Raw genomic sequence first — 14,798 nt, forward strand, 5'->3', positions numbered from 1 at the left:
TAATCCCAGCACTTTGGGAGGCTGAGGTGGGTGGGTCACCTGAGGTCGAGAAATTGAGACCAGTCTGACCAACATGGAGAAACTCCTCTCTACTAAAAACACAAAAATTGGCCGGGTGTGGTGGCGCATGCCTGTAATCCTAGCTACTCGGGACGCTGAGGCAGGAAACTCCCTTTAACCTGGGAGGGGCCGAGGTTGCGGTTAGCCGAGATTGGGTTTTGCATTCCAGCCTGGGCAACAAGAGCGAGACTCTGTCTCAAAAAAAAAAAAAAAAAATCGCTGGGCATGGTGGCTCACACCTGTAGTCCCAGCACTTGGGAGGCCAAGGTGGGCAGATCACTTGAGGCCAGGAGTTCAAGACCAGCCTGGCCAATGTGGTGAAACCCGGTCTCTACTACAAATATGAAAATTTGCTGGCCACGGTGGTACACGCCTGTAATCCCAGCTACTTGGGAGGCTGAGGCAGGAGAATTGCTTGAACCTGGGAGGCAGAGGCTGCAGTGAGTTGAGATTGCACCACTGCACTCCAGCCTGGGCGACTGAAACGGTCTCAAAAACAAATTTTTTTTTTGGCTGGAGATGGAAGCTCACTCTGACAACCCGGCATGAGCCACCTCGTCTGCTCAAGGGGAAGGCCTAGTTTTGAAGGGCAGGTCCCAGGATCAGCCAGGGAAGGGCAGAGCCTCTGATTACTGTGTCTCTGCTTGCAGGCCTAGAGGTGGCTGCTGGGGTGCATGGGGCCTTCCTGCCGGAGGGCGGGCTGAATGGGGCTTAGGCTGTCGGGGCGCTCACTCCTGGTGCTTTCGCTGTCGTAGGTGCGGCTGACTGCCCAGACGTCAGTGGGTCCTGTGTCTGACTTCTACACGCTTCCTGTGGGGATCCGAACTGTGGCTGTCACAGAGAGCCAGTTCCTCATCAATGGAAAACCTTTCTATTTCCACGGCGTCAACAAGCACGAGGATTCGGACGTGCGTTGGGGCTTCTGGGTCCTCATGGGCTGCTTCTGGTCACCTTCCACGTTTGCCTTCTCTGTGTCCCGCAGCTGAGCGCAGTTGAGCTCAGGGCAGTGAGGCAAATGGCTCCAAACCACCAGCGGTGGGGCCGGCGCTGGGGCTAGAGAGGGGCTCCTGGGGTGGCTCCAGGGTTTTGACGCTCGGAGGAAGTGCAGCTTCGACAGGGACGGGGTCACTGGGCTCTGCTGTCCCCTAGATCCGAGGGAAGGGCTTCGACTGGCCGCTGCTGGTGAAGGACTTCAACCTGCTTCTCTGGCTTGGTGCCAACGCCTTCCGCACCAGCCACTACCCGTACGCGGAGGAAGTGCTGCAGATGTGTGACCGCTATGGGATTGTGGTCATCGATGAGTGCCCTGCCGTGGGCCTGGTGCTGCCGTGAGTCCCCGCCGCGCAGCTGCTCTGCCTGCCCAGCCCGCGGGCCGCACCGTGACCTCTGCCCCTTCCCTCCTGGCCTACAGGCAGCACTTCAGCAACACGTCTATGAATCACCACATGCGGGTGATGGAGGAGTTGGTGCGCAGGGACAAGAACCACCCCGCTGTGGTGATGTGGTCAGTGGCCAACGAGCCTGCGTCCTCCCTGGAGTCTGCCGGCTACTACTTCAAGTGAGTGCCCCCTGCCTGCCCTGGGCTGGATCCGGAACGAGACCCTGGCAGGTGGCAGGCTGGGGTGAGCATGTGCTATCCAAGATCAGCCTGCTGTCCCAGCCCAATGGGAGGGCCGTCCATACCCCGACAGTTAATATCTACCCACCCAAACTGTGGTTTTCTCTCTCTCTCTTTTTTTTTTTTGAGACGGTGTCTCGCAGTGTCACCCAGGCTGGAGTGCAGTGGCACGATCACGGCTCACTGCAACCTCTACTCTCTGAGTTCAAGCGATTCTCCTGCCTCAGCCTCCCAAGTAGCTGGGATTACAGGCATGCACCCCACACCCAGCTAATTTTATTTATTTATTTATTTATTTATTTTGGGACAGAGTTTCGCTCTTGTTACCCAGGCTGGAGTGCAATGGCGTGATCTCGGCTCACCGCAACCTCCGCCTCCTGGGTTCAGGCAATTCTCCTGCCTCAGCCTCCTGAGTACCTGGGATTACAGGCACGCGTCACCATGCCCAGCTAATTTTTTTTTGTATTTTTTAGTAGAGACGGGGTTTCACCGTGTTGACCAGGATGGTCTCGATTTCTTGACCTCGTGATCCACCCGCCTTGGCCTCCCAGAGTGCTGGGATTACAGGCTTGAGCCACCGCGTGCGGCCACTAATTTTTGTATTTTTAACAGAGATGAGTTTTCACCACGATGGCCAGAATGCTCTCCATCTCTTGACCTCGTGATTTGCCCACCTCGGCCTCCCAAAGTGCTGGGATTACAGGCGTGAGCCACCGTGCCTGGCTGGTTTTGGTTTTTCTTTTTCTTTTTTTTTTTTTTTCTTTTTTGAGACAGTCTCACTGTGCCACCCAGGCTAGAGTGCAGTGGCACCTCCGCCCCCCGGGTTCAAGCGATTCTCCTGCCTCGGCTTCCCGAGTAGCTGGGATTATAGATGTGTGCCACCACGCCTAGATAACTTTTGCTTTTTATTTATTTATTTATTTATTTTGAGATGGAGTCTTGCTCGGTCGCCCAGGCTGGAGTGCACCGGCACAATGTCTGCTCGCTGCAACCTCCGCCTCCTGAGTTCAAGCAACTCTCCAGTGTCAGCTTCCTAAGTAGCTGGGATTACAGGCACATGGCACCACGCCGCACTAACTTTTGCTTTCTTTTTGAGATGGAGTCTCACTCTGTTGCCCAGCTGGAGTGCAGTGGTGTGATCTTGGCTCATTGCAACCTCCACCTCCTGGGTTCAAGTGATTCTCCTGCATCACCCTTCCGAGTAGCTGGGACTACAGGTGTGCACCACCATGCCTGGCTAATTTTTGTATTTTTAATAGAGACGGGTTTTCACCATGATGGCCAGAATGGTCTCGATCTCTTGACCTCGTGATCCGCCTGCCTCAGCCTCCCAAAGTGCTAGGATCACAGGAGTGAGCCACTGCGCCCGGCCAACTTTTGCATTTTTTAGTAGATACAGGGTTGCACCATGTTGGCCAGGCTGGTCTTGGACTCCTGACCTCAGGTGATCTGCCTGCTTTGGCTTCCCGGAGTGCTGGGATTACAGGCATGAGCCACTGTGCCCAGGTAATGTTTGTATTTTTAGTAGAGATGGGGTTTCACCATGTTGGCCAGGCTGGCCTTCAACTCGTGGCCTCAAGTGATCCCCTGCCTCCGCCTCCTAAAGTGCTGGGATTACAGGTGTGAGCCACCACACCCGGCCCCTTTTTCTTCCTTACAATTGTGTAGTTCTAACTAGGCGTTCAGAGGTGGATTTTTCACTTGCGTTAGAGGCAGCGGAGGTTGTAGAAATGGTCCTGGAGGCCGACGCTGCACGCCAATTTTGTGGAGTGCTTTGGGCTGAGCCAAGTTGGCAGCAGGCAGCAGGCTCTGACGAGTCATCCCAGTTTGGGCAAAAGACAGTTCAGAGCTCGGGGGCACGGGGCTGTGCTCGACAGGACTGGGCAGACAGGAGTTTTGTTGCAAAGATGATGAGTACAGACTTCCAGGAGCAGGTGCCTGAGGCTTCCAGACAGGCTTCTTTGGGAGGTGGCCAGAGGAGATGCCTGTTTTCCGGGGCAGACATTGGAGGGGCTGCCCTGGCTGGAGAGGGTCAGCCAGGCTGTCACAAGGCTTTGAAGCTTCCTGTCTGAGAGCCTGGCTGTTGGAGAGTATGGATTTGGAACTTGAGGCTGGGGATTCTGTTCTGTCCTGTGCCAGCCACAGCCTTCAGATGAGCAGAGCAATGATGGGGGAGGGTGTAAAAGAAGAGAAATGGGCTGAGCACAATGGCTCATGCCTGTAATCCCAGCACTTTGGGAGGCCGAGGCGGGTGGATCACGAGGTCAAGAGATCGAGACCATCCTGGCCAACATAGTGAGAACTTGTTTCTACTAAAAAAAAATTCAAAAATTAGTTGAGCGTGGTGGGGTGGCGGGTGCCTGTAGTCCCAGGTACTCGGGAGGTGAGGCAGGAAAATTGCTTGAACCTGGGATGTGGAGGTTGCAGTGAGCCGAGATCACACCACTGCACTCCAGCCTGGCGACAGAGCAAGACTCCATCTCAAAAAAAGAACTGAGGAAAGAGAAGAGGAAAACAGGCTTCAACAACAGTCTAGGCCGGGTACAGTGACTCGTGCCCGCAATCCCAGCACTTGGGGGTCTGAGGCGGCTGGATCACCTTGAGTTCCAGACGAGCCTGTCCAATAGACAGTGAAACCCGTCTCTACTAAAAATACAAAACTTAGCTGGTTGTGGTGGCATGTGCCTATAATCCCAGCTACTTGCGAGGCTGAGGCAGGAGTATCATTTGAACCTGGGAAGCGGAGGCTGCAGTAAGCTGAGATCGCACCACTGCATTCCAGCCTGGGTAACAGAGTGAGAGACTGTCTCTCGGAAAAAAATTAAGTCTGTACCGTGGAGGCCTCGGGTGGGCGCGGGAGCTCTGAGCACACACTGGTCCCTCTGTCCGCAGCCTCTTCCCTTCATCCCTCCTGGTGATCTCAATTCGGCATAAGGGCCGTTTCTTTTTTTTTTTTTTAATTTAAGAGACAGGGTCTTGCTATGTTGCCCAGGCTGTAGTGCAGTGGCTATTCACAGGCGGGATCCCACTACTGATCAGCACGGGAGTTTTGACCTGCTCCGTTTCCGACCTGGGCCGGTTCAGCCCTCCTTAGGCAACCTGGTGTTCCCCTGCTCCCGGGAGGTCACCATATTGATGCCGAACTTAATGCGGACACCCGACTGGCATAGCACACTACAGCCCAGAAGTCCTGGGCTCAAGCGATCCTCCCACCTCAGCCTCCCAAGTAGCTGGGACTACAGGCATGCGCCACCACTCCTGGCAAGGGCCGTTTCTTGAAGAGGCTCTCCCTGACTCTCCAGTCCAAATTCTGTTGATTGTCTTGTAGAGCCCAGTTCCTGCCACCACTTGTCATTTCTATTCATAGCATTTCTTCCATTGTTTTTCAGAGTCAGGGTCTTGCTCTCTTGCCCAGGCTGGAGTGCAGTGGTGCAGTCACAGCTCATTGCAGCCTCGGCCTCCTGGACTTGAAGTGATCCACCTGCCTTTCAACCTCTCAGATAGTTGGAACCACAGGTGTACACTGCCAGACTAAGATTTAAGGTCCCCCCCGTGCCGGCCCTGAGCTGGGGTCTTGCTCTGTTGCCCAGGCTGGAGAGCAGTGGTGCAATCTTGGCTCACTGCTACCTCTACCTCCTGGGTTTGGCAGTTCTCCTGCCTCAGCCTCCTGAGTAGCTGGGATTGCAGCTGTGTGCCACCATGCCCAGCTAGCTTTTTTTTTTTGTATTTTAAGTAGAGGTGGTTTCATCACGTAGGGCAGGCTGGTCTCGAACACTTGACCTCATATCCACCCACCTTGGCCTCCCAAAGTGCTGGGATTACAGGTGTGAGCCACCAGGCCTGTCCCTAATTTCTAAATTTGTTGTAGAAACAGGGTCTTGCTGTGTTGCCCAGGCTAATCTCAAACTCGTGGTCTCAAGTAACCCTCCTAAAGTGCTGGGATTCTAGGCGTGAGCCACCTCGCGTGGCACTTGCACCATTTCTCTGTGTACATGTCTGCATTCCTACTGCCCAGGACCTGTGGACTTAGATTTGAGTCACTCCTGAGCACCTAGCACCCAGCCCCATGCCTGCCCCCCAGCTCGCACTCCGTTTGCTTGATGCCTTAATAAAGATCCCATCCGAATCCGCAACGCATCCCCTCCTATGTTCAAGAGCTGTTTCAAGGAGTCAGCCTCATTTTCAGCAGTGTTCAGCCCAGTGACCTCAGCTCCGTGTACCTGTAAGGGTGGCCACTCCTCTGAGGGGATAGGATTTGGGGGCCGGGGGAGAGTGAGTGATGTTAGAGAGCTTGGTCTAGGACTAGAGGAACATGTGCCCTTATTGAAATGTACCTCAAGTTAGGGAAGAAAGCAGAGGCGCCAGGCTTTGTCTTTTCTTTCTTTCTTTTGTTTACTTTGACACAGAGTCTCGCGTTGTCGCCCAGGCTGGACTGCAGTGGCATGATACTGGCTCATTGCAATTCCACCTCCTGGGTTCAAGCGATTCTCCTGCCTCAGCCTCCGAAGTAGCTGTTATTACAGGTTCAAGCCACCACGCCCAGCTAATTTTTGTATTTTTAGTAGACACAGGGTTTAACTATGTCAGCCAGGCTGGTCTCAAACTCCTGATCTCGTGATCCGCCTGCCACGGCCTCCCAAAGTGCTCGGATTATAGGCATGAGCCACCGCGCCCGGACAGATTTGCATATTTCTTTCTTTTCTTTTAGTTTACAAATTATTATTTATTTATTTATTTTAAGACTGGGTTTCACCGTGTTAGCCAGGATGGTCTTGATCTCCTGACCTTGTGATCCACCCGCCTTGGCCTCCCAAGGTACTGGGATTACAGGCATGAGCCACTGCACCTGGCCACTTTGCATATTTTTTATTCAAATAATTTAAAGTAAATTGTAATGATGTACAGATGCGCGCCATGCCTGGGTAATTTCTGTATTTTTAGTGGAGACAGGGTTTGGCCAGGCCAGTCTTGAACTCCTGACCTCAAGCAGTCTGCCTGCCTCAGCTTCCCAAAGTGCTAGGATTACAGGTGTGAGCCATCGTGCCTGGCCCCGTGTTGTGTCCTGGTGGTGGAAGACGCGACAGAGAGGACGGGAGGGTGTCTGAGCCCAACCTGGACCGATGGAACCTGTGTCTTCTGCCTTTTGTGGACAGGATGGTGATCACTCACACCAAAGCCTTGGACCCCTCCCGGCCTGTGACCTTTGTGACCAACTCCAACTATGCAGCAGACAAGGGGGTGAGCCTGGGGTTCCCTGCCCCACTGCTCCCTGCTTTGCTTGGGCTTGTCCTGAAGCCTGTTTATGGGAACCGCTGGAAAGAACTGTGCTCTGCCAGTCTGGGTTTTTTTAATTTTGTTTTTTTACTTAAAAAGGTAGAGACAGGGTCTCGCCATGTTGCCCACGTGGGTCTTGAACTCCTGGGCTCAAGCAGTCCTCCTGCCTCGGCCTCCCAAAAGGCTGGGGTGATAGGCGTGTACCACCATGCCCAGCTGCAGCCAGTCTGTTTTTACAGATGGCCTCTGGGTTAGTGACAGTTCTCTCCCTGCTTACTCGACAGGCAGTGTGGGTTTCTGAATCCAAGGAGGCTGGGCACAGGGAGATGGGATTTGTTTGCTCAATTTGGACTCAGCGTTTTTTGCACTTCAATTTAATAGACTTATAAAATGTCAAAGATTTAAGGGAGCTTAGAGTTCATCTGGCCCAAACCTGGCTGATCAGAACCTCTAGGGGACATTTTTTTGAAATGCCAGGTCTCTGCATGCCGAGATCCTGATTTAGTAACTCCAGGGCTGGAACCTGAGTTTTTCTTTTTATTTTGTAGAGGTAAGGTCTTAACTCTGTTGCCCTGGCTGGAGTGCAGTGGTGTCATCACAGCTCACTGCAGCCTCGAATTCGTGGGCCCAAGTGATCCACCTGCCTCAGCCTCCCAAGTAGCTTGGACTCCAGGTGTGCATCATCATGCCTGGCTAAATTTTTTTGTAGAGATGGGATCTCACTACGTTGCTCAGGCTGGTCTCAAACTCTTGAACTCAAGTGATCCTCCTGCTTGGCCTCCCAAAGTCCTGGGATTATAGGCACGAGCTGCTGTGCCTGGCTGACCTTAGTATTTTTTTTTCCGTTGAGATGGAGTCTTGCCCTGTTGACCAGGCTGGAGTGCAACGGTACAATCTCAGCTCACTGCAACCTTCTCCTGGGTTCGAGCGATTCTCCTGCCTCAGCTTTCTGAGTAGCTGAGATTACAGGTGCACGCCACCAGACCCAGCTAATTTTTGTATTTTTAGTAGAGATGGGGTTTCACCATGTTGGCCAGGATGGTCTCAAACTCCTGACCTCAGGTGATCCACCCACCTCAGCCTCTCAAACTACTGGGATTATAAGTGTGAGCCACCGCTCCTGGCCAGCATTTTTTTTTTTTTGAGACAGAGAGTCCTTCTATTGCCCAGGCTGGAGTGCAATGGTATAATCTCTGCTCACTGCAACCTCCGCCCCCTGGGTTCAAGCTGATTCTCCTGCCTCAGCCTCCCAGTGTGCTGGGATTATAGGCATGAGCTGCCGTGCCCTGCTAATTTTCTTACTGCATGGGTTGTAGAGCTGGGGTCTTGCTGTGTTGCCCACACAGGTCTGGAACTCCTGGCCTCAATCCGTCTTCCTGCTTCAGCCTCCCAGAGTGCTGGGATTACATCCCTGTCTCACCTTGTCTGCCGGAAGAGCCCCTGCAGCATGTGAGTGCTGAGTCACTGGGTGTGGTCTTCTGGGTGTGAATGGCTCTGCCGCTCTCGTCCTAGGCTCCGTACGTGGACGTCATCTGTGTGAACAGCTACTACTCTTGGTATCACGACTACGGGCACCTAGAGTTGATTCAGCTGCAGCTGGGCACCCAGTTTGAGAACTGGTATAAGACTTATCACAAGCCCATTATTCAGAGCGAGTACGGAGCGGAAACGATTGTAGGGTTTCACCAGGTAAGCGGCGTTGAACTCTTCTTGTGTGTTCTCTTCGCGCAGAGCTGTGCCCACAGCACTGCTTCCCTCGCTTCAGCTCTGCGCCCATCTCCTGCTGCCTCACCCATGCTCCCTCCCCACCAGCAGCCAGACCTCTGCCCCCCCCTTTTGGTCCTCAGAGATGGCCTCCGTATCCGCCTTGTTTCCAGATGCCTCCTATCATGTGTGTCCATGTGGTCTAACAAATCCAAATTTGTGTGTGTGTGTTTTTGAGACTGGGTCTCTCTCTCTCTCACCCAGGCTGGAATGTGGTGGTGTGGTCACGGCTCACTGCAGCCTTAATTTCCTGGGCCTGAGCGATCCACCTCAGCCTCCTGAGTAGCTGGGACCAGAGGCACATGCCAAGATGTCCGGCTAAGTTTTACTTTTGTAGAGATGGGGATCTTGCTATGTTGCCCAGGCTGGTCTTGAACTCGTGGGCTCAAGTGATCCTCCTGCCTCAGCCTCCCAAATCGCTGGGATTACAAGTGTGAGCCACTGCGCCCCGCCACAAGTCAAAATTTTGGGAGTCCTGTCATTGGTTTCCCAGGCCCACAGGACAAAGTGCGCCCTAATCCCTGGTCAGGACACTCGGGTTTCCGTCCTCTTCTCCTCTCACTCCCGGCCACTGACCTGTTTCCACTGCACTCCTTCGCTCCTGTGCTCTTGCTTGAGCTATTTCTTTTGCCTGGAATGCTCATGTTGGCACTGTAATCCCCAACTAAAAGATCATTTTTCCCTTATTTTTCTTAAGAGACAGGGTCTTGCCATGTTGCCAAGGCTGGTCTCAAACTCCTGGACTCAATTGATCTTCCTGCCTTGGCCTGATTCCCTGTGCTAGCCTTTTTTTTGACAGGGCCTTGTTCTGTTACCCAGGCTGGAGTGCAGTGGTGCCATCATAGCTCACTGCAGCCTTGAACTCCTGGGCTGAAGCGGTTCCCGTGCCTCAGCCTCCTGAGTAGCTGGGACCACAGGCATGCACCACCACGTGCAGCCTAGTTTTAAAATTTTTTGTAGAGATGGAATCTTGCTATCGGGCTGGTCTTGAACTCCTGGCACAGACTCAGGAGCCTTCCCTGTGCTCTGCCCCTGTCGCAGCTCAAACCTTGCTCTCCCTGCATTCTTGCCGGGCGCTGTCGCTATTTTTTTTGGCTCTTTGACTGGACTGTGAGCTCAGGAGAGAGGAGGAATCCTATTTATTGTTGCTTCCCAGGTACTCTGCAGTGTCTGACATAGCATGCACTAAATATCTATTGAGGGCATGAGTGAGATCTTAACAGCCACTTTGTCCTCTTTTTTTTCTTTTGAGACGGAGTCTTGCTCTGTCACCCAGGCTGGAGTGGCGTGATCTCAGCTCGCTGTAACCTCTGCCTCCTGGGCTGAAGCGATTCTCCTGCCTCAGCCTCCCAAGTAGCTGATTACGGGCACCTGCCACCAAGCCCAGCTAATTTTTGTAGAGTCGGGGTTTCTTCATGTTGGCCAGCCTGGTCTCAAACTCCTGACCTCACGTGATCTGCCTGCTTCTGCCTCCCACAATTCTGGAATTACAGGCGTGAGCCACCATGCCTGTCCTCATTTTTAAAATTCATCTCATTTTTTTTGTCCTCTTCACCAAAGATATGTTGCTTTGTCTTACGGGTTTTTTTTTCATGTGGTTTTCTGAACCCCATCCAGCCCCTCTTCCCCACCCCAGCCAACTCACACTCGTTTGTCAGAACTCCCGGGATTCCCATTGGCACACCCCCTTTTTTTTTTTTTTTTTAAAGATGGGGTTTCACCATATTGGTCAGGCTGGTCTCAAACTCCTGACCTCAGGTGATTCGCCCACCTCATCCTCCCAAAGTGCTGGGATGAGCCACCACGCCCAGCTTGGCACACCCTTCTTAATGTGCTTATCCTTTGCACAGGGCATAGCTACTCACAGTGGACTGCACTGTTCTGTTTGCACCCTTAAATTAATCGTGCTTAGAGTGCCACTTCTGCAAACTAGTCAAGTAGGGGGAAGTGGCTCATGGATATACACGCTTGCTCATCCTGTTTGAAAAGGTAAGGAGCTCTGAATTCTTCTTTTCTTTTTGAGATGGAGTCTTGCTCTGTTGCCAGGCTGGAGTGCAGTAGTGTGACCTTGGCTCATTGCAACCTCTGCCTCAGTGATTCTCTTGCTCCGTTGAAGTGATTCTCCTGCCTCAGCCTTGCAAGTAGCTGGGACTACAGGTGCACGCCATCACACCCAGCTAATTTTTTTGTATTTTTGGTGGAGAAAGGGTTTCACCATGTTGGCCAGGCCGGTCTCGATCTCTAGACCTTGTGGTCTGCCCACCTCAGCCTCTGAAAGTGCTGGGATTACAGGTGTGAGCCACTGCCGCCGGCCAAATTCTTTTCTTTTTTTTTTTGAGATGGAGTTTCACTCTTGTCACCCAGGCTGAACGGCAGTGGCATGATCTTGGCCCACCGCAACCTCTGCCTCCCAGGTTCAAGCGATTCTCCTGCCTCAGCCTCCCAAGTAGCTGGGATTACAGGTGTGCACTACCATGCCCACTCACCTAATTTTGTATTTTTAGTAGAGATGGGGTTTCAGCATGTTGGTCAGGCTGGTCTTGAACTCCTGACCTCAAATAATCCACCTGCCTTGGCCTCTCAAAGTGCTGGGATTATAGGAATGAGCCACCATGTCCGGCCCCAGCTCTTTTTTTTTTTTTTTTGAGATGGAGTCTTGCTCTGTTGCAAGGCTGGAGTGCAGTGGCACAATCTTGGCTTACTGCAACCTCTGCCTCCCAAGTTCAAGCGATTCTCCTGCCTCAGCTTCCCAAGTAGGTGGGATTACAGGTGGCGTACCACCACGCCTGGCTAATTTTTTGTCCTTTTAGTACAGACGGGGTTTTCACCATGGTGGCCAGGATGGTCTCGATCTCCTGACTTTGTGATCCACCTCCCAAAGTGCTGGGATTACAGGCGTGAGCCACTGCGCCTGGCCCAGCTCTGAATCCTTAGTCTTGAGAGGGTCTAGGTCAGCACTGATCAACTCTGTAGTGCTGGGCGTGGTGGCTCACACCGGGAATGGGAGCACTTGGGAGGCTGAGGTCAGAGAATCTATGGAGCCCCAGGAGTTTGAGACCAGTCTGTGTAACACAGACCCCATCTCTACAAAAAATTTAAAATTAGTTGGGCATGGTTGTTCTTGCATGTAATCCCAGCTACTTGGGAGGCTGAGGTGGGAGGATTGTTTGAGCCCAGTAGGTCAAGGCAGCAGTCAGCCATGTTTGCACCATTGTACTCCCACCTGGGTGGGAGAGTGAGACCTCGTTTAAAAAAAAAAAACTTGCAATGATGGAAATATTCTATAGCTGCACTGTCTGAAATGGTAGCTGTTAGCTACACGTGGCTATTGAGGACCTGATATATGACTAGGATGACTTAATTTAAAATTTTTTTTTTTTTTTTTTTTTGAGACAGTCTCACTCTAGTGCCCAGGCTGGAGTGCAGTGGCATAATCACAGCTCACTGCTTGACCTTCCGGGCATGGGCAATCCTCCCTCTTCAGTCCCCCAAGTATCTGCAACCACAGGTGTGCACCACCACGGACCTGCTAATATTTTGATTTTTATAGAGACTGGGTCTCACTGTGTTGCCTAGGCTGATTTTGAACTCCTGGGCTCAAGCGATCATCTGCCTCAACCTCCGAAAGTGCTGGGATTATAGACCTGAGCTACCATGCCCAGCCTGGTTTAGTTTAATTTCATTTTACATGCATACATTTATTTATTTATTTATTTAATGATAGGTCTCGCTCTGTCACCCAAGCTGGAGTGCAGTGCTGCAGACACAGCTCACTGCAGCTTTGACCTCCGGGGCTCAAGCAGTCCTCCCACCTCAGCCTCCCAAGTAGCTGAGACCACAGGTGTGTGCCACCATGCTTGGCTAATTTTTCATTTTTTTGTAGAGATGGGGTCTTGTCGTGTTGCTCAGGCTGGTCTTGAACTCCTGGGCTCAAGCATTCCTCCTCAGCCTCCCAGAGTGCTGGGAGGACAGGCATCAGCCACCATGCCTGGCCCAAAGATGGATTTTTACCTCTAGTGTGGTTTAGCCTTAAGACTGTACAGCAGATAGAGATGGAAAAGTAAGATGAAGAGAATATCAAATTAACGTTTATAAATAAAGCAGTTACTAATTAAGGTGGGTTTTTTTTAAACCTTTTTTTATTCTGGGTTACATCATTCCCTGGCTGTCTTTACCCCAGCAGCAGTGAGTCCCGCAGTCACTAGAGCCCCCTGTGAGGACAGATATTTTGGTCACCATCAAGTGGATGTTTATTTTTATCTACCATTTCCAGTGCTGCCAGTTCTGACTCTTCCATTCTCTTTGCCGTGAATCCCAGGACCCACCTCTGATGTTCAGTGAAGAGTACCAGAAAGCGCTGCTGGAGCAGTACCATCTGGGTCTGGATGAAAAACGCGGAAAGTACGTGGTTGGAGAGCTCATCTGGAATTTTGCTGATTTCATGACTAACCAGAGTAAGTGGCAGTTTGGCTCATGGGATAATGTACCTGTCCTCATTTTTTCAGGTTGCCTTGCCAAATTCTGGACAGTTTGGTTGTAGGAGTACTGGAAACAAAGCAGGGAAGCTGGTTTAATCCACATAGGTTGGGTTGAGAGTTTCCTGGGAAAAGTTTGTGCTTAGGAAGCAGGAAAGCAATCAGGCCCCGCTTCCCAAATACGGTCAAAAAGCAAACAGGAGTCTGCTACAGTGAGACAGAAGTGGACAGCTTGCCTTATTCTTGTTTGTTTCATAGTCAGGGAGGAAGGAGACACTGGACCTCATCATGGATTTACTTCTGGGATACACTCATTATTCCATAGCAGGGTGCAAAGCCTGCAAAGCTTAAGGCATTTCAGTCTGTTTTATGTTATGCAAAAAGCAGGCTCACTGAATACAGGTGAGTTTCAACGTGCCTTCTGTGTCTTAAGGCCAGGCATGGTGGCACATGCCTGTAATTCCCGCACTTTGGGAGGCCAAGGCGGGCGGATTGCTTGAGGCCAGGAGTTCGAGACCAGCCTGTTTAGCATGGCAAGACCCCATCTCTACAAAAACAAAAAAACAAAAAACAATTAGCTAGGCATGGTGGTGTCTGCCTATAGTCCCAGGGGCTTGGGAGGCTGAGGTGGACCAATCGCATGAGAGTAGGAGTTGGAGGCTGCACTGAACTATGACTGCACCACTGCATGTGAGCCCGGGTGACAGAATGACTTGTGGTAAGAAATGAACTATAGGCCTGCTATATAGGTGGTGGCTCATGCCTGTAATCCCAACACTTTGGGAGGCCGAGGTGGGTGGATCACCTGAGGTCGGGAGTTGGAGACCAGCCTGACCAATACGGTGAAACCCATCTCTACTAAAAATAAAAAAATTAGCTGGTGTGGTGTGCATGCCTGTAATGCCAGCCACTTGGGAAGCTGAGGCAGGAGAACTGCTTGAACCTGGGAGACAAGAGGTTGCAGTGAGCCGAGGTCATGCCACTGTACTCCAGCCTGGGCGATAGAGTAAGACAGAGTTTTTTTCCCTCTTGTTGCCCAGGCTGGAGTGCAGTGGTGCAATCTTGGCTCACTGCAACCTCTGCCTCCCAGGTTCAAGCAGTTCTCCTGCCTCAGCCTCCCATGTACCTCAGATTACAGGCGCTTGCCACCACGCCTGGCTAATTTTGTATTTTTAGTAGAGATGGGGTTTCTCCATGTTGGCCAGGCTGGTCTTGAACTCCCGACCTCAGTGATCCACCTTGGCTTCCCAAAGTGCTGGGATTACAGGCATGAGCCCACTGCGCCCGGCCGAAACTCTGTCTTAAAAAAAGAAAAAAGAAGCGGGCTGCATCATGTTAGGCAAGTCCCCTAAGCTTTTCATAAGCCTGTCAGGTGGGGATAATGCCGCCTCCTGGTGGGTTACTGTAGGGCTGCACTTGAAGTGCTTGGTGGAGCCTGTGTTCACTTACGGAAGAAACAGTCCTGAACCTTTTGGTGGGAAAGTCCTCCTTTCCATTTAACATTTCCATTTAGTGGGGGTCTCAGCAGGGGCGGGCGGTGAGTGTCCTGGGAGCACAGCCCTGACAGGTTGTTGCCAGCTGTGCTCCCCACCAGCCTCAGCTTGGGC

At 52.0% G+C, this 14,798-nt stretch overlaps 1 protein-coding gene across 6 annotated transcripts in view; it reads left to right on the forward strand.

Annotated features, from left to right (window-relative positions):
• The window catches only part of GUSB (glucuronidase beta), a 23,362-nt gene that overhangs the window by 6,813 nt on the left and 1,751 nt on the right, over nt 1-14,798 (forward strand). For all 6 annotated transcript variants that reach the window (XM_032264768.1, XM_032264771.1, XM_032264772.1 and 3 more), the window contains 6 exons: nt 816-968; nt 1,210-1,388; nt 1,472-1,618; nt 6,832-6,916; nt 8,465-8,641; nt 13,035-13,170. In XM_032264768.1, coding sequence (XP_032120659.1) covers nt 816-968; nt 1,210-1,388; nt 1,472-1,618; nt 6,832-6,916; nt 8,465-8,641; nt 13,035-13,170 — 877 coding nt within the window. The remainder of the gene's footprint in view (nt 1-815; nt 969-1,209; nt 1,389-1,471; nt 1,619-6,831; nt 6,917-8,464; nt 8,642-13,034; nt 13,171-14,798) is intronic.

The sequence above is a fragment of the Sapajus apella genome, unplaced genomic scaffold (assembly GCF_009761245.1).
Source record: "Sapajus apella isolate SASKATOON/1434 unplaced genomic scaffold, GSC_monkey_1.0 scaffold146, whole genome shotgun sequence".
In the NCBI taxonomy this organism is placed as follows: Eukaryota; Metazoa; Chordata; class Mammalia; order Primates; family Cebidae; genus Sapajus; species Sapajus apella.